At 41.3% G+C, this 26,420-nt stretch overlaps 1 protein-coding gene across 13 annotated transcripts in view; it reads right to left on the bottom strand.

The window, feature by feature from the left end:
* ABI1 (abl interactor 1) overlaps nucleotides 1–26,420 on the bottom strand; it is a 76,547-nt gene that overhangs the window by 3,580 nt on the left and 46,547 nt on the right. The window contains exons 3-10 of one of the 13 annotated variants that reach the window (XM_052694463.1): nucleotides 24,407–24,583; nucleotides 15,332–15,346; nucleotides 14,500–14,600; nucleotides 11,021–11,161; nucleotides 8,912–9,012; nucleotides 8,256–8,336; nucleotides 6,444–6,620; nucleotides 3,416–3,502 (exon numbers count right to left, since the gene is read on the bottom strand). In XM_052694463.1, the coding sequence (XP_052550423.1) occupies nucleotides 3,416–3,502; nucleotides 6,444–6,620; nucleotides 8,256–8,336; nucleotides 8,912–9,012; nucleotides 11,021–11,161; nucleotides 14,500–14,600; nucleotides 15,332–15,346; nucleotides 24,407–24,583 (880 nt within the window). The remainder of the gene's footprint in view (nucleotides 1–3,415; nucleotides 3,503–6,443; nucleotides 6,621–8,255; nucleotides 8,337–8,911; nucleotides 9,013–11,020; nucleotides 11,162–14,499; nucleotides 14,601–15,331; nucleotides 15,347–24,406; nucleotides 24,584–26,420) is intronic. The other 12 variants (XM_052694452.1, XM_052694455.1, XM_052694458.1 and 9 more) reach the window with 12 other exon arrangements.

Genomic DNA, 26,420 nt, shown 5'->3' with positions numbered 1-26,420 from the left:
CTAAGAGGGCCAAAAGATCTGGTACAGATCACAAAAAAGGGACGAGACTGGGCTTCCAATTTAACCAAGTGGGAAAAAACCAAGTGATCTTTCTGGAGAAAAAAAGCTTTGTACTGATCAGTATCCTGCAGACTGGCTTGTGTGTATGTACACATCCAGGATACCGTTAACAAATGGAAAACTACAACAGACGGCTGCTGCTCTTTGGGAAAAAGTGCTCAAAGAATTAAGTGAGTAATCCAAAATGTCAAATCCCTGCCCTGAGACTCTTCAATCAGCACAATTACAGGTTGCTTTGGGAAAGGGAAAAGAGAAAGGCATTATGGAACAAATCACTCTTTCAAACAGATCTTAATAACATAGCAGCTGGCAGAACAGAGGGGAGACAGATCCCACATGTGAGACACAGGGCTACCCATCTCATTCCCTGGATCTGGGGCCACTACACATAAACCTGGGCGGGAGTTACTGTAAGGAACCATCACCGAGCTCAGCACTGCTGTATAAGCACACATTGAATGACAAGCAATCTCGGAGTCTACATATGAAACACAGACAGGCTGAAATCCACTGCTCTGAGAGGGTGTGACTGAAAGAGCAGGGCATGTGCTCCAGAACACTGCTACTTTTAAGAAAGACAAGCTGGAAAGCAAGGAAAGAACACAGCACGGAGTGAAGCTAGTTAGATTTGTTTGCTTTACTGCTCTTCACTTCTGCCTGGCCACTACTAACCAGTGACTAACCTTTGGTCCACAGGAACACAGCTCAGCACAGCTCTCAAGTTCTAGCTGTGCCAGAGAGGCTGTGCTGTGGTGGGGGAAGGCCACAGCCCCCAAGGCACTACTGTCACTTCAATCACAGCTCCCCGCAGTGGGGCTAGCCGAGCTCTGTGCCCCATAGCCTTGCGGCAGGGGGCGGCTGCCACTGTGTTAACAATTCCTATTCCATACAGAAACTCACTGATGTCATTTGGAGACAGACTAACAAAGTCTCTGTCCAATTGAGTGCTCTGTCTTGCCTGCATTACTGAGCAGCGCTCACAGGCAGGCTTCGTTATTACACCACAGGCACATGACAGCATTATTTATAAATACACAGGGTTTGTGTGCTCTTTTCAGCACATCTTTCACCAAATATACTGCTATCCTTAGTATCCAGCTACAGCCAGGAAAAGAAAAGTATTGAACAACAATCCTTTGAGATGCTAAGAAATCCTTACCTTAATAAAGGCTGTATTTATTCAACAGTGAAGATGCGTATTTGACAAGAACAGAAGAGGGCAGGAAATGTGAGTGTGGAAGTGCCAACACACAGCCTAACCAAAACGCTGTGCTCACAGTGCGTGTTTTATGGGAAATGTGTAAAACAATTCAACATCACATTTACACAAGGGGAGAAAACGGAACAGAAAAGCAGACAAGTGTCACCCCAGGATGTGTCCCCACCTCTGGGATTGCAACCTACGCATTGCCTGGTTCTGAACTCAGCCAGGCAAAATCAGGAGCAGCATCAATTTTTCTAGGGGGAAAAAATGGCATACAGAAGTACTCTAAATGAGGAAGGGCACAGGGTCCAGTACATAGACCGGACTTAACAAAGCTTCAAACTGAAGCATTTTCTCTAGCTTGTGTTCACATCCCTGTCATTAAGTGGGGCCCTGCAGACTCATCTTTAGCAGAACGGGTGTTAGAGTGCAGCAGCTGACAGCTAGTCACTGGTCACTGCTAAACCTCTCTGCAGGATACACCCATGGCTTGGGCACAGGGTGCAGGAAAAAAGAACAGACCTTGAGCATTTTCTAATCCTCTGCCCTAGAAAAAGTCTGAAAGGAGTCCACAGCGTGCACAGAAGATGCTTTCCAAACCCAACAATCTTTATGAAAAGGAAAGACTCTTCCCATAAGAGGTAAGCCTACCGGTGTCTCTGTAACTCCACTTCCTGTGATTGTGCTGTAGAAAACAAGACAGTTGAAGGTCCCCTGCAGACAGTTCTGCTGAGTGTGTGCACAGCTGCCACACGCACTCCCACCTCTGAAACAAGGCAGCAGCAGCAGCTCAAAACCATACTCATTAGAGAACTTTCAAACCCCAGGGACTACTAAAGCAAGAAAATAAACAGGACAATTCCTAGACCACATTTCAACCTATTTTCTGCTGCAATCTCATTCACAAGTCAGCTTTAATTTTCGTTGTGACAGACAAATAAGTCTGTCCCTTTTCACCATACTTGGAACAATTCAGAAGCAGGTGTCAATTTTCTCAAGGTTATCTGCAAGTGAAGATATTTTGTACCTTTCATCTTCAGTACATCTACCTCTACACTTTGCATTTTGGGAAGGCATGTCAATTTTGTGGCATGCTAGTCTACATAAGCATTCATCTAACATAACACCAAAATACCTTCTTTCTGAATGGGAATCACAGAGATGCTTCTTACACCTGGGAAAACACTCACAATACGAGCACTAAGAAGCTCATATGGGAAGCTGCATAGCAGCACTGATCAGTGCTGAGAGCCCCTCAGCATATCCTGGAGCACCACTGCACAGTAACAGTCCATGAGATTCTAGCAGACTCCACTATGATTCCCAAACGCCTTAAGAATGCATTATACTCATTCCATGCCCTACCTGCATTGCATTCTTTCTTTTGTTTACAAAACAAGAACATTCTCCTGGAACAAAGATGAACTCACAGCAGGAGCAAGACTTTACCCCTGCACTAGCATTAGGGATAGGAACACTCACCTGAAATGAATCAAGCAATAATGGTAAAAGCAGAGATAGCAGTGGAAAACAGATCACAGCCAGGGAGCATCTCTCACAAATCTATCCACAGAGCTATGCCGTAAGCAGCTCAGTAGGGAAATCTGGCTACAGGACACAAAGCAATGGAGAATGAAAGGCGGGAGAGAGAAGAAATACCTCAGGAGCTCCTTTGTAATGGCATTAGATCATAAGAGTGCACATTTTCAATTGCCTTTATGGCTCACCAAAAACTATCGCAGTACTGGAGTCAATGATTGCACAGTACATATTTTGACAGTCCGCATAAGCCTTCTAATAAAAACTAATCAATTATCCCTACTGAAAAAGCCTCGGGCAGGATGATTCAACATGAAATTAATATTTTAATTAAGATACACTTCTACAATCAGATGAAGCAGATGCCACATATTTCACACTGTATTTCTCTAATAAATTTGCAGTTTGGAACTTAAATGGGTCAGTAATAATCATGCATGTGTTATAAAATATTGACGAGTGTGCCCTTCAGCTCCAATAGCATATTGACACTACAACGCAAGATGGTATTAGCTTCTGGAAAAGGAAACAAAAGAGAGTCTGACTTGCCAGCCATGCATGCTAGAAGGAAGGAGGCTCTACCCTTTAATAGCTCAGCTTGTCCAAACTTACTGTTTTCCTGCACCCTGGCCACGAAGCCTGTGAGAGGTATCTGTGGAGTCAACTGAGGCATAGGGGGAGGGGGTGGAGCAATAGAAACTGGTAGCAAGGCACACACCAGATGGGGAAAGTCAAACGGACACAGGGGAAAAAAAAAAAAGGAAACAAACAAAAGCAGCCGTCAGTAACGAGGACCACAAAACAAAGTATGTCAAGAACAAGAACACACACACAGAAGAACCTTCTTCAAGCTTGTGTTTCCAACGAGGCTGAATTCGTGGCTAGCCAATCAAGGCCCAAAAAGCAAAACCTGCCCGCATCCATCTGAGCACAAAGCAGAGTGCAGCCCACAGCAGGGAGCTCCCGGGGTGAGCGCGGGCGCACAGGCAGCACGCAGTGCTGAGCTTCTCATTGTGCTCACAATTGCTCAGATCCAGGAACTCTCTGTATAAAATGTGCTGCCAGAAGAGGAGGCGGTGGTGTGGAGGATTCTGGACTCCTCCTCTACCATCAGAGTAGAGAGCTACATCAAATGCAGCAAAACAGCACTGACACAGTGAAGACAGCAACTTTACAAAGGAAACAATGCTGTGATGTCAGTACTCGTACAGAGCACCTCCTGTAATTTTGCTGGGGATGGGGACAAGGGACAGCTCACAGCATTGTTGTTCTGCATATAAAAAGGAACTTGTTGCTTATTGGAAAGAAAATAGGTAAGTTTTGAGTGGAACGGTGTTTTACTTCAAGTTATTAAGCCCTCTGTGGTTAGAGGCACTCTGCAACTTAAGAACTGTGAAGTTGTTAAGTGGCAAAGGCTTCTCGTTTCCCCTGAAGCACGGCCCTGCTCAGTGAGACATGAGACAGGAAACACTGAACCAGCGCTCAGCCCCACCAGGTTGACAGCTGAGGTGTTCAGCTTTCCCCTCAGCACACAACAGAGAGGACGTGCCACATAAAGTACCAGTGCTGGTGGGACAGCAGTGAAGGTGGGGAGGAGGGAGAAAAAAGCAAACAAAAAAGAAAAGAACAACAGAACATCAGCTCATTTGTTTACACTGTGCCTCTTCTCAGGTGAATTTCTCTTGCATCAAAACAGAGAATTCCTGTGAAGATGGGAATTCAGCAGCATAATCCAGTTGGAATCAAATTTGAAAGAGGTTCTGTACTTCCAAGTAAGCAACAGTTTTAAATAAAGCCATGACTAAGATTAATGTTTGATGAATAAAAATGAAGCATTTAGTTCATTACAAAACCAATAATCAAATCAACTGAATGAAAAAAACAACCAATAAAAGAGGGACAACAAACAGGTTTCTCACAAAATTGAAGTAAACATCTAAGAAAAAAACAGAATATTTGTTAGCATGAGAAGTAAAACCTTAAGGAAACATGGAACCTAGATTTAACGTCAAGACAGTAGCATTAAAAAAATCACCAGTTTCAGAAACAGAGAAAAAAAACAGTTTAAGGTAGAAAAAACGCACCCATCATCAAAATACTGTTCAAAAAAATTTTGACAATCAGTATTTTGAAAACACCAAAGATGCCGGACTGGGGAACAGCACCTGCATTTGAGCAAAAAATTGCCTTGGAAAACTCCAAATGTTCAGAAATAGTGTTGTGCAGAGCATTCAAGGTGACTATTTCCAGAAGTCCTGTTTATTCATCAGAACACAATTGTTTGAGCAGGAGGGGGTTTCTGTTATTATGGACAATTAATTTTGGGAAGCAGAGTGTGGAAGAAAATGAAGAGTCAGTCTGAAAATTAGGAATGGGGAAGAAAAAAAAAAGTAGATAAGTACTGTGCCTGCATAGAAAGACATTCTTGGACTAATGTTGTACTTGTAAACCACTGAGAAAATGTTTCACCCTGTGTCTCAAATACTGTCTATGTGTTCTTTCCTTAAGAATAAGTATACTACCAGGCAGCACTGGTCTGTAGAGATCTTCAGCTCAAACATCAACATTTCTTTTTATAGGAATATCACTCTGTAGTTTAGAGCCGGCACAGCACTAAAAGCCACGTGAGTACAGTCACTCCTCTACGTATATCTGGTAAAAATGATCCTTGTTGTTTCCAGTAAGGAAGAATTTCAGCAAGGATAATTTTGGACTGAAAGCAGTAAGGAAAAAGTCCCTGATCTAAACATAGCTTTCCACCAAGATTCTAGTAGATCCCTCTTTTGCAGAACTTTCTGCAGTCAACCTTGCTTGCCGTGTTCTGTGGTTAGGCAGAACCCTGCTGACTAAAACCAGGCTCAGCTGCCCACTGCATAGAATCACAGAATCACAGAATCACAGAGCTGGGCTGGGTTGAAAAGGACCACAATGATCATATAGATTCAACCCCCCTGCTACATGCAGGGTTGCCAACCACCAGACCAGGCTGCCCAGAGCCACATCCAGCCTGACCTTGAATGCCTCTAGGGATGGGGCACCCCACTGCTCACTCATTTCCATCTCTACTATTGGTGTAGAAGCATAGAGGAGCAATTTGTTAAAAAGAAAAGAGACTGAACTCTTCGTCCCTTCTCTAACAGTCAAGTTTAAAGTGAAGAACAAAGGAGAAATTTGGAGACAGAAATAGGATTTGAGAACAAGACAGAGACAGGGAGATATTGAGTAATGGGAAAAGCTTGTTTTATGAGCATTGTGCTCCGATAGCACCCTCTCGCCACTGGTCCAGTAGTGGAGGAAGTGTGCTACAACCACATTAGGTCTCCTGCAAAAAATCTGGTTTTAGTTTATGTTCTCCAAGCGCACCTGAAATGCTAAGTATAATGTGCCCATAATTAGACAGGCAATCATCATAATTTCTCGTTGTGAGTAACAGCAAACAACTCAGAGGGGAAAAACAGTGAAATTGCATACAGTACAATCTCTGTACAACTCAGAGTTTTTCTTATTTGTTTTTCTTTCTATTTCAGGAAAGAAAGCAATAATCTTATAGATGCTCTTCACAAATGAATTAAAATGCCATGCATGCTTTTACAATCATTTTGCTCAAAACAGTTTTTGATTTCAGAGCTCAGAAGCTTACTTGAATTTTGAGAATAAAGAGGCCCGCCATTAACATGAGGTTGAGCAGAAAATGGAGCAGTCACAGAAGGATTCCGTCTGTATCCACCAGAAGATGCTGAAGAAGTGGTAGAGTTGTGTCGCGAGATTTGCCTGGTCATTGTGCCATACTGGGAACCAGGAGCTGAACCTGGAGCAGCTGAAAAGCATTAGCCAGAGGAACCAAGGAAAAGACTTGAGCAGAGCATTACTTGGGACAGAATGCAGAAAACAGAAAAAGCCCAGAACCTGGGAATTATTTGACCACACATCACCAGTAAATTAAGACAGTAACAGGAGATTAACAGAAGACAAACATCCCTGTTATAATCAGTAACGAGGAAACAGGACATAAAAGAACATTCATATAAAGGGCATTTGAGAAATGCTGATAACTACTTTGACAGTCTGATGGGGCTGGAAACTTGGATCAGCTTCCAGCTCCTAAGCATATCTCAAGAATTCTACATGCAATACCCTTTATTGAAAAGCGCACACAAAAAATCACACATTCTGCTCAAAGCAAATGTTCTCCATTGTGAACCAGAATTTCTCTCCAATCAAATAATGAAAAATGCTCTAATAGTAAAATAAATGTCACAAGCTTCAGATGCTTGGCACATTCACCAATCATATTTGCTAGCTGTGCTTTTATATTCATGGAATTTGCACCACTAATAGATCAGAATCACCAGTGCTGGCTGTCAGAAAGACATGTCACTCATTCTTCAAGATGGATTCCCATTTTTACCTTCCCCATGCTCGCTGCACAAAAGCCAAGATTAATAAAACAATTTAAGTTCTCTTTTTGCATTCACCTCTGACAGATAAATGAAAGCATCAAGCCTTGCAAACTAATGGATCTCAAACATTGAGGTCACATGGATCAACGCACAACTCTGCAGTTTTTGAATGCAAAAACTGTTTTGCAATAAAATGTTCTGTGCTTTTAAATACATATGTATATATCTTATACAGACAGATAAAAATATATACAAAACGCACACACATGGCACAGTGTGCGGTCAGTAGTTTGCAGTCCTGTAGTGCCATCCAAAGTCACTTTCACTTAACACTTCAGTAAGAGAAAGTGCAAAGGGTTACATGGGTCAAAGCCTCCAAAGCTGGTTTCGTAACAAGATCTATGAATTTTGACATCAGTTTCTGATAGGAAAGGGAGAGGTCTGTGTAGTTTTACACTTACTACTTTTAAATCCTTTCCTAGCAGCAACATGTAATGTTCGAAGCATTTTTTCAAGAACTGTTGGCTTGTATCATAAAGTCTTTCAGTTTGGCATCTGCCTGCAGCATTACAGGATCAAACCCAAGCCACCGTGACAGACACTTCTGCTTTTCAGTCACCTTTTCCCTCAGGATAGAATACGTACATCACCCTACACATCAGCTACCATTTTTAAGTGAGAATGCAACCGTAGCAGCTTAGTTTCAATTGCAAGAGTGATACAGCAGAATGGCAATGTTCCAGCTGATTTTGAGCTCCTTCAGATCAAACAGATTGAACCTTAACTTTACTGGGAATGGAGATTTCAAGCAACTAGCAGCTTTTCCCCATACCTTGTACATTTACCTTCAGAGGCTTTCACCACAGGAAGTTAGCGGAGATTAGATTTGTTTAATAAAAAAAAAAAATCACATCAGAACTGATTTTTATGTTAAAATCATGTAGACCCCAGTACAGATGAAAAAAAATCAGCTTCACTAAGTCCATTAGGAAGAGATGATTATTGATTATGCAGCGTGACTGCAATCACTTCAGCATTGACACAAGTCTCACCTATCAGACTGCCCATCGGGAGAGGTGGTGGCAGTGGTGGTGCTGGCGGGGCTCCAGGAGGAGGAGGAACAGAAATGTGTGCTAATAAAATAGTTTATATTCCCAATTAGGCCACATATTTAAAAAGCAGGTAAGAAAGCAAGGGCACTTCATAGGCTTCCCAAATAAATACAAAAATTTAACTTTAGTCTGATACAAGCTCAGACCCTGATCCTACAAAGGGTTCTGTACCTGCAGGTCTTTATTCCCATTTATTTCAATGGGATGACAGGTGATAGTAAGATGTATGCCTATTTGGACCAGTGCAGGATCAGAAACACCAGGAAATAGAAAGGAAAACCTACACATGTGTAAGAAAGTGAACCAAGGAACAAATTCAACAGATGTACACACTGAGAAAACCTGCATTGCTCTCTCTCACTGCTGTGCTATACACACCAGTTCTCCTGCTTCTGTCAGTGGTCTCTCTCACAGTTTAGCAACTTCAGACTGTACCAGAATAAATGACACTAGTTGACAAGTCTGAATTCTACTACTGGCAATTTTCTGTAGGTCATCTTTTGTATTTTATTTGAGGTAAAAACTTCTATTCACTTGTACAAACACAAGTGACTGATATTAAAGCCTTCAGTTAACATGGGAAGAGTCCCTCCTACCTGGCCCAATGGTTGGCGGCGAAGGTGTAGGCACGGCAATGGGAATGCCAATACTGCTGCTGCCGCTGTTCTCTCGACTGCCGCTCCCTCCACTACTGCCACTATAAGAGAAAAACAGAAAAACAAGTATTAGCACACATTTCCTACAAAAGCCTATCAACAGCCATGCTTCTTGTGTGAACTCTGCTGGTCTAACAGCAGACAGTCAAAAAATCCACTACAAAAAGCCCTTGTCTCTACCTACAATCTCATATAGCTAATCAACTATGTGGGAAGCATTACATCCCTAATAAATGGAATTAGCTAAGCTGATGAACATCACTATGCATAAAATGTCTAATTACATGACTTCAAAAATAAAAAGGTAAGCAACCATACCAATTCTAGGCAACGGACTAACAACTGCAGGAATGGTTCAAGAGCCTTGTATTAATTAGAAGCAATAATGGGGGCTGGAAGAGTTCATGCCTAAACTACAAATAATTATTCAAAATTAATTATCCTATCAGCTGAAGGAACCTTTCCTCTACTTCGAATAGAGGCTTAGAATAAAAAGTTTTTCACTGAGAAAAGCTGTGATTATCCAAGCTGGGTAGGGGAAGGGAAGGAATAATTATCTGCATAGCCAATGCACCTTTTCACACACACAGGCACACAATTTGTGTATGAGAAGTTTGTTTCTAAGATAGTCTATAAGATAACAGTACAACCAGGTGGCAATTTGTCTCAGTACTGTTCATGTTCTAGGCCAGCAATACAGATTTTTACAGAACATGCTTTTAGTGATCTACTGCAGAGACCAAAACATCTCTTTCCACCCAGAGATGAAAAAAGGAATCAAAGTTCAGACGACATCTGTCCTTATTCTTACTCGAGAACATTCCTTAGGCCAAAGCTTGAATTTACACAGATTAAATGGATGATATAAAGGGAACTAAGCAGTCAAGATGCCTCGAAGCCAAAACACACCACTTTCAGCCATTCACATTAATGATTAAGTACCCAGTGATTTTACAGTTTCTTTACCAATCCTGGGTAGCTACAAATCATTCAAACATTTCTTAAGAAAATAATACTGTTACAAAAAGAGAATCAGTGATCTGAAATGGAAGCAAAGATAATTCCTTCAAAATTAGTGTTCTGTCTGCTGAAGACCTTGATCTCGTCACCATGGTTGCAGCTGACTTTCTAACTGTAGTCTACACAAAATACAGATCTAGTGAGACAAGTGTAGGGAGCGTTTACAGGAGCCAGCTAAACACGTTACCAAGATCTTCACTGCATCCAGATTTAGACACTATTTAATTCTGACAGTATTTCATGAACATCGTGTCCAAAATACCTTCAATCCCTAATTAGTGACCAACTGTGTTTAATTGTCTACAAGGTGTTAAAAAAATTAAGGCAGAAGCTCTCTGAAAAATAAGCTACCGTTTTATTTTTAGCTGAACTCTTTTGTCTGTTTTTTTTTTTTCCTGCAGTTCGGAAGTTCTGATACTGTCAAACTGAGGAAACTAAACTCACTCATGAGGCACAAAGAAAAATCTATCCCTGGAATTTGAGAATAAATTTGCATGATAAAAAAAGAGAACAAAGTACACTACCATACCTTTCTCACCTCAGGACACACCATTCTTTCATAAAAAACCTTGATTGTGTGGAAACAATTGGGTACTGCCAATACCTGCTTTGTGAGTAAGCTTTATATTCCACTTCTATCATGCAAGCACTGATTACAAGCATTAAGTTTTAGCCAAAAGAAAGCAATTGGCTTTTCAGACTACTTTCATCATAGTGTTTTTAATCAAGAGAAATTCCCCTTTGCAACTACTGGACTTGAAAACAACAACAAAAAAACTATTCTATAAAGGGTAACTACATTTTAGACTAAGGTTAGCTAGGCAGCTTTTAACCCAGTACCCAGGACCCATCACTGCCTGACTTCTCAACTGCATAAATTTTGAAGTTCTGCTTATTTTCAGGAAAAAAGTACCGCAGAAAATGAAGTCCGTGCTGCCAAGAGCACTAAGCTTCAAAGCTTTTCTGTGACTTTCAGTAAACAGCAGCGTGCCAGGCAGGAAGGAGTGTGAGTGAGAAAAAATGTTCTACCTGTGTGTTCTTGGTCTCTGGTTCAAGGAAGCTGTCCTCCCCGGGCTGTGCTGGCTGCCCAGTCTGGCAGGACTGGTCATGTAATCATTAGGGACTGTTGGCGGTTTGACTGGCTCCAGGGTTTTGTAAGGAGTATTTCGCCTGGTCAAGAGAGAAAGATTTGAAGACAGAAAGATAAACAATCAGTACATCAAAAGGATAACTGCATGGAGTCGTGAAGCTGCTTGTTGTTTTACATTTTCACATGAGACCACAGTGACCCACATTAGAGTATATTAAACAAATTTCACCAGCGAGAGGTGGTGAAATCACCTTCAACTCTCTAAAATGCTCTTACGTAGAAAGATCCACACAAGTTGGCCTAGAGCACAAACCGATTAAAAAAGTCTAAGCTAAATACATCACCAAAAATATATGCTTTGAACTACATACCATACAGCAGTTACACCTGTGCCATATCCCAGGGTTATCTTTTAATACACTGCACGTGAGCAATTATTTCCCTTTTAACAATGCCTTCTTTCTCCCTCTCCCCTCCAAATGCTTAACCATCCTAAAAGCATTCTTGGCTGAAGGTATTCAACTCATTAAGACAGGAGTAAGTCCAAACTATTCACAGAACAAGTTACGTTTGCAATCATCAGTGCTCTTCCTAGCAGCGCTGTTTCATGCTGTAATCAAGCATATCACTTAAGCAGATCTTTAAGCACTTCAGAGACCAGCTTCATTGTCTGCGTTCTACAGACACAGAAAGTGAAGCTCAGAGACTTCCAAGGTCACTAAGCAGACTGCATCAACTCAGAAATGCAGCATGGATCTTTCGAGATCTATTTACCCACCCCGTTTCTGCCTTCAGAACAGTGTGTGTATTGTACTGAGCTGCAGAGCTCTTCAGTTCTCACCAGTTACCAAGAGATCCCTTGCAAGACACGGAACTTGGCAACACACCAGCTAAGCAAAAACAAAAATAGTAAACTACTGGCATTTAATCACTTGTTCCATTGCTGATTATAACCAGCCTGTTAAGCTATATGGTTTCACAGTATTTTAAGAAATGTATCTATTTCCTTTGTACAATGTAGAATGCAACAGTACTTAATTTTAACTAAAAACTGAACTATTAAAAACTCTCTTGTGGAGAAAAATGGAATTATCGTGTTTGTTTGTATGAATGATGGTGTTTGTAAATTAGTCTGTCTATATAAAGACCTGCAGATGACTCTGATGTGCAGACTGCCACCACCTGTGGACCTGCCAAAAGAGATCAGTCATGGGAAAAATAAAGTGACTCTGTATTCCAGTTATAAGAGATAGAGCTCTAAATATTGCCAAGTGAAATAATAAGCACAGAAGATTTAAAATGTGCTTCCAACAGAAATAACCTTGAAAACTAACATTTTGAAGTATTCTATCTTGGAATGCACTGGCAGTAAGAAATGCAGCCTCTTGGCTTGATAGCACTATTCATTTTGCCCATCCAATTTCAATATCCTATCAAAAGCAAACCCTGCTACATCCTCAGGCTCAGCTGGATCCTGGTTTCTCCTTGTTCTCAGCTTCATTGAAGGACTGAAACTCCCATGCACAGAGAAGTAGAGAATAATTTCTTTGTGCCATGCAGGTCCAACCCATCCCTCTGTTTTTCTGCCAGTCTTGCACAGCAGAGGAGAGCAGCCCTTCTCTGACAAAGCAGTGCCAACACCCAGTGCCTACTGCCACAGGGGAGCCAAAGGTAGCCTAAGGCCATGCTCTGCTCCACATCCCTCTTGGTGCAGCTGCTCCCTCCAATCAGCTTCTCCAGCTCCAGCCCTTCACTCGCTTTCTTCTCTGCTCCCAGCCTGAGCAGCCCCCCAAAAAGCCCCTGTACCTGCTGTTCATTCATTTCACAGCTCAGGCAGTTCCTGAGCAAGACTCTTTGCCAGCATCACTTTCGATCACCCTGCCCTTGCCTTGGAGGGATAAGCTGTACACCTACTTCGGGGCTCATGTTAGACATCAAGCTCGTTCTGATTTACACGTTTATCTCTGTTTTCTGGATGAAAGGGAGAAGAGCAGCATCCCTGTGGTTTCCAGCATTTTCTTCTGCATATATTAGGGAAAACAGTCATGCCTATGATATTTCATGCTTTGGCAGAACATGGCTGCTCAAGACAAGAGCTGTACTTCCTGAACAAGAAGGGCAGATAGAAATCTGTGTTAGGAAGCCACATTATTCCTTCCCCTTAGTCAACTGCTGCTTTTTGTCATGCTCATCTGGAAACGACATGGGCTGATTAATCCTTGTCAGGCATCAGCTGAGGCAATGGGAGTATGAGAGACTGCTCAGCAGTCCATCAGCACTGCTGCCACACTGGGGGCAGCCAGAAGGATGTAAAATCCTACCCAGCTCCCCGGGCTGATCAACAACAACAACAACGCTCTCTCAGCTGGGATAAGAGAGACAATTGGAATGCTGATTTTGTGCCCTTGAGCAATGGGAATTTTCAGAAAACATGCTGAGGAACCCCCTAGGGTAATTTTTCTGTGGAATACACAATAAACACTGCCATCCTGAAGCAGCAAAGTAGCAAATCAGGATTAAAAATCACTAAGTCTTTGACAAAAGCAGTTGCTGCTCCTAATTTTCCTTGGCTGTTTCTCCAGTTCTGTCTCATTACTTCTCATTGCTCCCGCTGCCCAGCTCTCTGAGAAAACATGCTGAAGCTGACACAGCCACAGCAGCCAGCTTTACAGTGCCTCAGTCACCCACAGCATAAAGGAAAGCCTAAGTGTGACGAACAGGTAGAAGTTCTTATTTCAAATGCTTTCTCAGCAGACAAAGCCACACTGCACGCGCTCTGAGCTGTTCAGGTATTCATGCTTTGGTCCCTACCAACAAATACTTGCTGGCACACAGTGATAAGCAGATTTCATTGCCCACAGGTCCAGAGCAGAGAAATTGATGATATGGTAGGGAACTCTGGTCACAGAGAGGCTTGGAAAAAGCAAAATCTTTCCTCATTTAAATGTAAAAATAAAAATCCACAAGTCAGTGAGAATCAGTGTTGCCAATATGTTAATGATGCAATGAATTTCGCTTAGTTAATGCAATAAACATGCTATCAACAGCCATTTCCTATCTCTGTAATGAGAAACAAGCAGACAAGAACTTCAACAACGAAATCTTTGCTGAGGTTAAAACCTCATTGATATTCTCTCACATTACCCAGGACTTCTACGCAAAATTCAGGAATAACAGTAACTTCTACTTTATCCATATCTACAATAAACCCACTCCCCCATGCAAAGCAGTTATTTCAAAAGGTCACCATGAAAATACAGAGGCAGTGCAGCCGAAAGGGTTTACACAGCAAAACTAATTGTGTTATTTCCTAAAGGCAATCAGACCTGCTATCTATCCACCTATTTAAGAAACATCGACGTTGGCACATTTAAAGCTGTGTCTTCAACAAGCAAGACTGAGCACTATTCATTCTTACCCCAGAGTTCCCCGGCCTGACATGGGAGGACTTGGTGGTTTCTGTGTAGGCGGATTTGTTCTTGACAAGGTGCCAGTTCTTGCAGGCTGGTTATTTCCATGCTGAAATAAGGGAAAACATGATTTTATTTTTATAACGGAGCAGCCTATTATTGACAGGTTTTGCTTTTTTTTAAAGTGTAAGACTGTAAAGCGAGAATTCCCAGACAGCTGTCAAACAGCAAGTTTTTAGCTACACACAAGACAGACAATACTATATACAAAGAGTTCAAATACAAGCTTAATGTTATTTTTGCTATTAATGTACAACAGACATCAGAAAGCTAGGCAATTGACAGTTTCATGCACAAATCTCTCGTTTCTCTCTTTTCTTTAAGGGGAAGCCACATTTGTGTTCATCTCAGTTGGAGTGTCAATAATTTCAACCCAACTTTAATGCTGACAGTACAATACAGTCAGCGCAGGCCCAGGATGGCTCAGCTCGGCCCTGCTATTTGACTAGCAGAGTCATTCAGATTGTCTGGGAAGTCTCCTGCAAAAAAAATGTAAGTGAAGGGAATTGAGGCATCTACTGAATTCAGAGCGAAGCACTACATGTGTTAGAGAAATTAATCGTCTATGTGTAAATGCAGATGTCAATGTATCGCAGATATATTGACAGGCTAAACGCTGAAAACAACAAAACATTCAAGTACAGCATGTTTAATCTAAATATCCTATGGAAAGCAGAGGAGAGCGTAAGAGCGCGCTAGTTTTCAGTTTTAATGGCTCTGCAGCCTCTACTATCAGTCACATGAGGCACTGTGGGGCAAAGGAGAAATAACACTTCTTACCTTGGCTTTTAGCCACTTAACGTTGGCAAAAAAAGGGGGAAAAAGGGAGAAATTAATGGCAGATCCATCACAACTGACAGGACAGGTTAAACTACAGATAATCACATTTAAAAATATAATCTGAGTCTGCTGATACTTAGCTACATCCCAGTACACTACCAAAGATGTTACTGGCTCACGCTGTCATGCAGCAGAATGTTCCATGACTAAGCAACATCCAGAGAAAAACCACTTGTGACAAAACGAAGCTCAGCTGAGCTTTGCCAGGTCTGTTTGCCAGGCTCCTCACGGGCAGTAAAGGGTTGAAGAGCCCTTTGCTGACTGTTCAAGTCCAAAACCAAATCAATGCTATTTCAATGGCAACACGCACTTAAGAATTTGTTCACAAAAGCACAGTTGCAGCTATATGGCACAGGGTGGACTTGCCCGTTGTTTTGACACTTAACCTTCGTGTGTTTTGGAGAAATTCTAGCTGCTGCTTTGAATGGTAAACAAAGAAAAGTGAGTTTTCAGACAGGATGAGCAGCAGAGCCTTTCACCTCTGGTTTATTGATTGAAACCTGATTCAAGCCAGCACTGCGCTGGCTGCTCAAAACGGTGTTGGCAGTGCTCTAATGATTGTCATACTGAAATTTCAGCTCCTAGAACCAAGTCATTATGTGACTCCACTGTATTATTTTTACAGCCTTCGTGACTGCAGAGAAAAAAATTATGACAGCTTGGCTTCATAATTCTATAAAGAAAACTAATGTAATTTTTTTTTTTTTTTAATCCAAGGTGAGCTCTTTAATTTTATTGAGGGGGTGGGAATTCATCATTTTGAATGTAGACAAGCAATAGTTTCACTTACTTTCAAAAAATTCTCAGCAGCCCCAAAACATAAAACAATCCCAGTACTGTTTTTAAGGTTATCTGGAAATAAATTGTCATTTCCAGACCAAGAGCCACAGACCAACTTAAAGGTGTTCATCATCCTTGAAAAAATAATTAAAATATGCAATACAGCAATGCAGATGTGTGACACTTCTGACAGGGTCTGCCCAACCACTGAGAAACAGCTGGTGTTTAAAAATCAAAAGGTTGAAAGCCAGTGACCTGAAGTTATTCATATCACAAAAACACAAAGCCCATTCCAAAATTCAAATGAAAAAGCTTAGCTGAGGTAAGTAAATTTGAAGGCCATCCTGTTCACTCTCAGTCTGGGCTGAGGTTCATCAGCAGGGTAACAGAATGAAGGCATTTGAACCACATCTCTCCCCACCACATTTATTTCATGGATAAACACAACGCTCAATTTCCATGATGCCAGGGTAGTCTCCCAAGCACTATATTTTTAAAACAAGCTTTTAGCTTTCCCCTCTCATAGGAGGAACCCTCCCCTTACTCAACCAGTTGCCAAGGGCAATGGCATAACACAAATAGAGACCAAAAAGTGAAACTGTTGTTCTGTTCCCCATGCCCCCATACTAGTAGCTATAGACAGAAACCTTTTAAAGGCTTAAAAGGAAGGGTGGCATGGTTTCTTACCCAGACTCTATCAATAAATTTGCCTGCTTCAGAAATTTAAAGACAAAAAGCTTCCTCTCTTTCCTTCCCTTCGTCTTCCCACCCCCTCCTTAATCACTATTACATTCTGCCCCCACTGCAGCAACAGAGTATCCTCATGAAGAACTGAATCAGGAGTCTTTCATCTCAAACCTGCTTGCTGCTGAGCACTGTTCAACATGCTGAATGCATCCAAAGTCCAGCAGCTCTTGACCTTTATCTCTATTGCTACGACTTCACCAGGTGACCTTCATCTCCTTCAGTACCAACTATGTTACATGAACCAATGTTCAGATCCACAAACACGCACACATCTCTTCATTATGCAGAAGAGTTGATGGCTGCTGTCATTCTGCTTTCATTAAGTGAAAAGCTCTGTGCATGTCCCCTGTGCTGTTGTTAATGTAAACAGGAGTCATATGGACAGGAAAACACAGAAGGAAGGAACAGAAAGAGAGTGAGGATTCTTACAGGAGAGGAACTCTGGATCCAAAAGACAGAAGTATGGCAGGAATGCAGATGAATCAAAGGAAGATGAGCCATATGGCTGTTTAATCATGGTTAGTAAGCTAATTAATTAGGAGACATTTTCTTGTATTTATTGGCTGATCTTATGAGGTCAATCACGCTGCATTTCTTAAGTCTGAAAGCCCAATTTAGTGCTATCTAAACAATTCCAAAAATTGCTTTGAGCTGGGAACAGTTTAAGCAGCAGTCTGGCATCAATATAGCCTTAAAAAGGGGAGGGGAGGGGAAAACAGCAGGAAACCAAAGGGAAAAGCAGGTATATGTTTAGCATAGGTTCAAGCATCTCTCCAACTGCTGCCAGGCCAGGTGGCAGAGCATGCCCACCAGGACTGACTGACTCATCAGCAGTGGAAGGTTGGAGTCAGGAGGGAAGGAAACGTAGGGCATAAGGAAAAGGCAGTAGTGCACAAGGTTCACGGCTTAAAGAGGGAAGCCTATATGGAGGAGAATCTGTAAAAGAGATAGGAGGTGCAAAAGGTTTCAGAAAAGCTAAGTGAAACAAAGAGCAGCACTGAGGTCTTGGCATGTACTGAAAACTCCTGCAGAGATGTAATGAGCATGACTCTCTGCTCCTGCTAGTTGTGTTACTGTACACATGGCAGACAGCCTCCTGTATTCTAGACACATCAGAACAACAGCACTGTGCACAGGATTGTTGGAGACATTTTTGATGTCAAAGTGCAGAACCACACAGATTAGGATGCTCCCAGAATAAAACAGCATGCTAAGCAGCACTACTGGTTGGGGTTTTTCGCAAGCATCATAGCAGAGAGGTGTTTTAAAGATGAGAACAGAGTCTTGCTTTTCTTGGAAAAATGTGCAAAGTACATGGATACAGTTTGAAGGGCTGACACAGAATTAGGAGACAGAAACCATAGTTTCAGGTTCAAGAAACAGGAGCCAACCTCCCTGCACTTCCAAAGGATGACAGCTAGTGCAGTGTTAGACCCACAGGGCTTTAGTAAGAGACAACAGGCTGACCACGGACTGACAGCCAGCACCGGGCTGGAAAGAAGTAATGTTCTTCAAGCAATATTCTTCAACAAGCAGGTGTTTACAAGTCATACGAAGCATTTATCACAGCCAAAGGTATGGCTGCTTCTGTAACTGATGGAGGGACTTCAGAGCACTCAGACTGAAAAGTTTGGACTTCTTGTTTGGACAGAGCAAACAATATTTTGGAACAGCTAAGCAATGACCTTAAGTTAGTGCCTATGTTGCTTAAGGCAGTAGTTTCAGCAATTCCAGCCTGCTCGGTTCTGACCATCTAAACAGCAGAAAAATAAGTTCAGACAGAGACAGCATTGCAGGGCTCTGCTGTATGTGAACAAAGGGACAAGGCTGTGAGTGGCAGAAGATTCATAGCTGGCATGGATGAGTGGCATCTGAGACAACCAGAAGGATCTACTGGTAGCCAAAGGACATCCGGGTTTCTGAAGGACTCCGCTCCTGGCCAATGGGGGCAGCCATTGGAAGAACATTTAATAATTTCCATGTCAAGCAACAAGTCATGGGGGAACATTAGTCATGATTCAGGGAACCAGAAAGCTATTACTTGAGTTAAAAATTGTGTATGGAAAGCTAGGGCTATTGACACCGTGCGAAACTCATTTATGGGAGCACATCTATCTGAAACCATGGAAATACCAAAATCCAGTTCCACACAGCAGCGAAATTTTCCCCATGCTGAAGTCCAGGCAGCTTTTCCTATTCATTTCAGCTATGAATTCCTCAATTTAGGTTGTAGCAACTTTAAATCTCTGTGCAGGTTGGCAGCACTTCCCCTACTGTATGTGGTTAATATTTCTCCAAGTTGTGAAATTCAAGAGCAAATTTCACTCTGTATCCTGCAGTCCTTAAAGACTATCGATTTCAATTGCTGTCCAATGGAAACACAGGTTTAAAAACTGCTGTTAGCCTAATCTGCATCAATAGAAAGTGTATGGGAAACTCAGAACTGTAATATGTACATTCCGTAAAAGCAATAACCATCCTTAGATCTGTCATTACCTTTGACCAGTAATCAGTCATTAACCGCAAAAGAAAAGCACAGTTGCTCTTGATGACTTCTAGCCAACCTCCCTTTCTGTTTAAAAAAGGTTTTCCTGGTAATAGGAGAGAATTATCTGAGACAACCATAGGAGCAAGGCAGCTGGCCCTAATGCCATCTGAAGTGCTACTGTGTATCTGCAGCCAGGCAATCCAATTGGCCCATAGGCATCCTCACTGGTTTTGCACAGGGATCGCCTCCTGTCTTGTCAGTGGAGCAGGTCTGGGTTTGGACCACGGCAAGGTGACACAATGGGAGCAGGAAGAGCAGCAGGAAAGGCATTTGTACATGAACAGATGGGATATGTGAGGAAAGAATGCAGTAAGAACCAGTCTAGGACACAGTTTCCACAGAGAAATGAAGACAGGGACTTAGGGAGAAGGGCGTCTGCAATCAAAGCTGTTTTTCAGAAGGCACCCTGTATGTGGGTGTCAGACACTGAGGGAAACACGCTTCTTCCACCAGCTCTGTGCTGTTTTTAAAGAAATCATTACTGTGTCTCACTTTCCTTACTGGAACAGTTCAGAAGGCTTATTTGATCTTTATTTTGTTATAGTCTACTGTATGGCAGCTATGTGGCAAGAACTTAGGCTCCAAATCAATATTTCTTACAAAACACAACATGTGTAGGTAAAGTTTCTGCAACAAAGTTTTATCTTCAACTGTAACATCTCCTGCTATTACTTCCAACTCAGTAATTACATTTACATTGCTTTCTTTTAACAGTAATCAGATGTAGCTTGTCACTATTGCTTTGCTTCTCTTCTCTTCTTTCAAGTTTCCAAAGTCATTTAACTTTAAAATGTTTTCACATATTAAGCTGCTGTTAAGATACAGAAACTGTGGATGATGGGCAAATGTAGTATCATTCCCTCAGCACTTATCAATAGCCTTAGTCAGAGGAAGATGCATCAGATTTCTGTTCTGAAACACTTCAACCGTTCCAAATTCTTTTAGTTAATAATATTTAATAGCTACAATAAAATAAGGCTAACAAAAAAATAAATAAATAAATAAAAAATTCAAATTAGAAAATAGATAGATCACAAAAATGCTGAGTTTTCTTTGCAGCCAGAAAGTCTTCAAACCTATGTTATACCAGATGACATCACACACACTTCTAACTTTCAGTAGCAAATGCCCTGTGAAAAGCACTTGCCATCAACACTCACAACAGGCAAGAGAGCTGGCAGCAGTGAGGGTTGTTTTTTCTCCCCAGAGAAGCCTCTCTACCCTGCAGCAATATTCACTGTTTGGCCATGACCCCCAAGTGATGCTGCGACATTAATGAAACTATGTCCTTTGAAGCAAGAGCATTCAACATAAGCTAATGCAGGAACAAAGACAGAGGCACAGGTTCAGGATCTCTGGCTCGCTTAATTTTTATTACAGTGAATTACTTAAAAGTTAATACTCAAGTAGCCAGCACATCGAGTTGTATCCTACAGGGATAGCAGGCATGTCTAGGTAGCCTTCCACCCTCACACCAGCTCCTCATCTGCATTCTCATCTTGCACAGATAGCACTAAGCACGCAGATACCAACTGACTAGAGCAAAAGCATGGCAAGGGTGAGAGCAGAGCCCATGTCACAAGCACACTTCTGGTCCCATCCCTACTTTAAAGGGCTCCTTCCAACCTTCATTTTCCTAATTAACACTTTCAAGTGCTTAGATTCCATCTGACTTGTGGTCTTGAAAGCTTCTTACAGCTGTGGTGCAGTGAAATACTTGTAACAAGTAAAAAAACAAGGAAATTCAGAACTTTTCTCCAAGCAGTTGAAAAGTGATCAATCTTCAGACATAGTTTAAGACAGTTTTAGAACTGTTTGCTGCATACTGCAAATTTGTTCTAATTAAAACTATTAGACATTTAAATTTCACATGTATTCTACACCATCTCCTTCACCACAAGGCAATCATTTCAACTTCCTACTTTGCTGCAATTCCATCTGCCATCTATTAAAAAAAAAAAAAGATTGCAACAAATTCTAAAGCCAACTCCAGGGCTTTCAAGGCATTTTTGAAGCTTCCTCCTCCTCCTCCCCTATTAAACTGGGGATGTTTTGCATGTGTAATTGTATTTGACCTATTTATTTGCTGGCACATTACTTCCCCCCTCCCACCCTCCTTTGACAAACAAAGGGGAAAAGAAGGAAGGAAATGTTAAAGTAACCTCTGCCTAATAATTCAAACCAAGCTCTCCACACAGGAAGGTGTGCTCTCACTTCACAACTGTTACTCTTATTCACCAAGAATGACTTCAGCTACATTCCCCTATCCCCAGAGGGTGACAACTGAGCAACTACTCAGGGGACTGGCAAAAATGATGGTCTGTGTGTTTTCTGAGGCCATCTACACGAAGTGTTTGTCTAGTGAGGGAAAGTCCTCCCCATTTTGACTCACGTTAGACCTGACTTCATAGGCATATATATTTAAAAAAAAAAAAAAGAAAAAAAAGGCAGCTTTCCTCCTTATGGACATTTCATCCATACGGGACCCTTCAAAAGGAAAGGTAAGGAGTGGAACAGCCATTTAACCTCTTTAACAGGGAGTTAAAGAGTTAATGCCCCATTTCCATGGACCACCGATTTTCCAAATACCTGGCTCTTGGAAGAGAAGAGCTACAAACCCCAGAGGACTTTGTGTTCAGAGGAGAAGATAAAGCTGGCAAGTCATGGGACTCTCTCTCACTGCCTGGCAGTGTGTGGCTGTGCTCTCCAGCCATTTCGCCTTCAATTCAGAGGAAAGCCTTTGGTTTTGGACACTCTCTCTCATTTTATTTGATTTATTAGCTTCAATTCCAATTATATATTGTACAGTGTGTTATCTAGTGTTCTGATATCATATTTAGTAAACTAACTTTCCTCCTCAGATCATTGCCATTGTTCTGTTTTAAGGCCCAGTTCCCATCACCCTACTCTTCTCCTTTTCTCCTTTTCTTTTCCACGCTGGTGGGGCTGTGAGCCTGCTGTTCCCCTGTCACAGACACAGACAGATCTAGAGATAACTCCGTGATAGCTGTGATCTGCGTCACACTCCAGGAAACCCAGTAAAATGTTGGCTAAACACATGTAATTACATCATTTCCTGTCTTAGCCAAATCTTCTCACAATGCATCCACTGAAGGTCAATACTGATGAAGGTGTCAAAAGTATGACAGATGCCTTCAATATCTACCTGAGGATGACCCAGCAGCTTATTTCACTTGCGTAAAAAGTCTACATACTGAACAGCAATATCACCTTTCTACTTAGAGTTTCATGCTTTCCACAATCATAAAACAGGCATATTGCTCGAAGAAACGATAGCCAGATGTAGTTTGTAGCCAACTTAATAATGCTGGTAATTTGGTTATTACTGGATGCTATTTTACCTCGAAACAGATGCAGTTTGTTATACTAGATTAAACCAGATGCAGTTTAAAAAAAATAAATCTTTATTAAGAAGAGCTGTCTAAAAACAGGTAGTTGGCATCTCTTTTTCACTCCTTCAATAAAAAGGGTCACAACTGTAAAGACACTCGTACTCTTAAGAACATGACTATACTAGAAAATGCAACTGCTACAGCTAACTTTAGCATTTAGAGACTCAGCAACCAGTTTTGGGTCAGTGTAGCAAAGCACTAACTTCAAGGACTAACAGTAATTATTCTGCTTTTAAAAATGCCTTCTGCAGCATCTGACTCCTGGAGCACTTAAATGCAGAAACCAATCTTGACATTGAATTTGTCAATTCCCGCATTCTGTATTCATAGAGCTCTCTCCTTGCATGCATGCAGAAAAATCAACAGTTTCTTTGCCCCCAGTGTTTCTATTTTGCAGCAATTCAGGGCTAATCTTTCATGTTTCTACACAGGACAGGCTCCACCCAGCCTGCCTCAAATAACAAGTGTAAAGCAACCCTAAAAGTTACAAGATTAGTACAGGTTTAGATACAGGTTTGATTGCCAGAAAGTGTAAAAAAATAAATCAGGTAGCTAAAAGCCATTATGTTGATTCATATCCTGGAGCAGTCATGGTATAGATATGCATTCCAGCTTGTGTTGGAATCAGACTTCTCTGGGCATTCACAGAGTTACTACAATGCACCTTCGGTACTCTTTTGTATTAATTCTGAAATATCTGTTCCTTGAGAGCTCAGCCAAAGGGCTCATGAAGGGCTGCTCTAGCTGCTCTGACCAGAGGACATCAGGCTGTAGAGGATACACAGATTGTGAATAAAAGCTTTTTAATACTATTCAAGAGAAGTACTGTAAACAGAATACACCTGAAGGCCTGCTCTGGGGAGTATACAAAGTTATTATCTGCTATAAAAAGATAGCCGGGGAGAAAGGGTGTTAAATTCATTTTACCCATAACCACTTCAGCAGCAGTGGACAAAATTTACAAAGGCTTTTTATTCAGAGAGGCAAAACAGGCTGCCCAAAAGCACAAATGAGAGGGAGATGTTAAGAGCCACTAAGACTTCAATGCCAACTAGCTAATCCTGCTCCTACCAGCCCCTGTCTCTCATTCCATACCCTCCAAAAATAAAATTAAAAAAAAAAAAAAACAATTAGCCTGTTTCCCTGCAACAGATGACTGATTTTTTCTTAAAAGTTAAAGAAATAAAGGGAGTGACAGAAAAGTTAATTAGGCAAGAAAGTATTCCGAATTTTAGAATTTAGTCATGGCTTTTCTGAAAGTCAGGCTAAGATCATAAGCCATTACTTTCAGACCCTGACTACCAGTGCTAGTCACAAAGTTATGGCAAACACTGCTTAAATAATTAACAACAATAATAAAAATCTTCATAAAACAACTAATTCTATTATTAAAATGTTTGTATGTGGGAGCATGTCTAACCCACAGTACTCCCTAACACAAATGAGAGCAACATTTTAAGGTCATTCTGCCTAACCTTATCTCCTGGTCTGTACTACTTGAGTTCTCATGTGTTCAGGTGTTCTTACCTTTACGCCATGGCCAACATCATCCAGCACCGTGTAGTCTATAGGTTTTCGAATATACCTTACAGGACGCTCCATGTTCGCTGGCGCTATAATTTTGTGAGTTCTTGATGTGTTCTTATTGGTCGTCAAAATGCCTATCTCTCTGCGAGCAACCTTTTCTTTATGGATGTCCACAGTCTAGATTAAAAACAAGAAAGGATGGGTTTCTTTAGGCATTTGTTATTTTCTTTTCAGAGCTATCTATCTACATGTTTAGGCCACACTATTAGACAAAGATTTTGAACCGAGATAATGCTGCTGGAAGGATGCCAGCTCATTGACAAAATGAGTTTAATCAACATGAACATTGCTTGAAAATTACACTTTAATGAAATAACCAATATTAATAATAAAATTACAATTATACTTTATTGCCTTGACGCTCTAAAGACACTACGCAGATACAGCATGTGCAGATTAACCCTCAACATTCTTATGACTGACAATAGTGATAAATGACTGCAGCTTGCCAGCTGGGAACCCAGGGTAGGCAAGCTCAGCAGCCTGCCCATAGTCCCAGAGGGCACAAGTCTTCGGAAGCTGGGAGGCAATCTTTTTCAGCAGTCATTGGTGCATGTCACAGTCTGCAACAGAACTGGCAGACACAGCATGGAGGGTAGTTTCACTCACACAATCTATGGCACCTTCAGAGCCTTAAAGGTGCTCTTAAGGGAATACAGAAGCCACATTCATGCCCAGCTCCATCATTTTATTAGGAAATACCTGAAGAGGAATGAAAGGTCAGCCCTGCAGACTGTGTAGGATCAAACTGAGCTTCACATAACACACGTGTGCTTCCAGTGTGCAAGAGAACCACTGCTTAAACCCCATCCAAGGGAGAACACACGCAGATCAAGCACCAGGCAGCCACAGTAAATCCCACCACTAGAAAGACTCTTTGAAATGCAGGGATTTAATTCCCTGGTTTAAGTAGTTACTGGCACCTCAGGATATCACTGCAGAATATAGTATCTGACAAAAGCTACCACTATTAGTCACTTTGAATAAAATCTATTGAATAACTACTAAGGAAAATAATGCTTAGTGTGTAAGCATCAATTTCTCATGGAGAAACAGTGTCAAAGCTGAGGAAGAAGAAAAAACTCCTCACCCACCAGTAGGTTTGGGTACATCTCTAGAAACAACAAAAGTTAAAGTGGATATTAATTGCAATGTTATCTTCAGTGAAACAGAATAAAAGATGAAGCATTAAATTAGACTGTATCTGACTCTACATGAGGCAGAATGATAAAGAGAAAGGTAAGCATCAAGAAAATGACCATTTCCAATCTCCAGGAAAAACAGAATTCAGTGCTCAAAGTTTACTATGAAATTCTTCCACTTGATGAAATTATTTTTCCTATATTTAGTGTACATGCTTGTAGAATCCTTAATTTTTTTAGGAATAGAAAGAAATAAAATCCTCCTGAACAGTTTCACCTCATGGCACTGCAGATTGCAAATGGGAACGCAAGTGGATATTGAGCAAGCTTATTTTCACAGCTAAAAGCTGAAAAACAAATAGCTTGTAACACTGCAGAAGGGTCTTTTACTTCCAAAAGTGAGGAATCTTAATAGAAATAAGATTTTTTTTCCAGCGCAAAATAAGATATTAAATGAGTGTGATTGCATTCGGTTATTTGGAATGAGTTCATTACACATCCCAACAAAGTTGTGGAGCAAGCTTCATTGTTCTAAACATTCAGGCACTGAAAACTACCTGTTGGGGGCAAAAAAAAGCACCTTTCCAAATGAGACAATCCCAGACACCACGCACTTGCCATTACATCAGTATCAAACATCAGCCAGTGTGCCCACATTTGTTCTGGCAGCCAATTTCACAGAAGACAGAGCAAAGACTTCAGAACAAGACTACCTGTGTTTCTTCAGCTCCAGCAATTATTTGTTCTTTTCCTTTCAGAGACTGAAATATATGTTTAAGCTCTGTCCTTCAGCAGGCTTTCAGCTAGATCAA

The sequence above is a fragment of the Tympanuchus pallidicinctus genome, unplaced genomic scaffold, assembly GCF_026119805.1.
Source record: "Tympanuchus pallidicinctus isolate F22 unplaced genomic scaffold, pur_lepc_1.0 scaffold3, whole genome shotgun sequence".
Classification (NCBI taxonomy): Eukaryota; Metazoa; Chordata; class Aves; order Galliformes; family Phasianidae; genus Tympanuchus; species Tympanuchus pallidicinctus.
The sequence above is the reverse complement of the archived record's forward strand: the minus strand, read 5'-3'. Positions and strand labels throughout refer to the sequence as shown.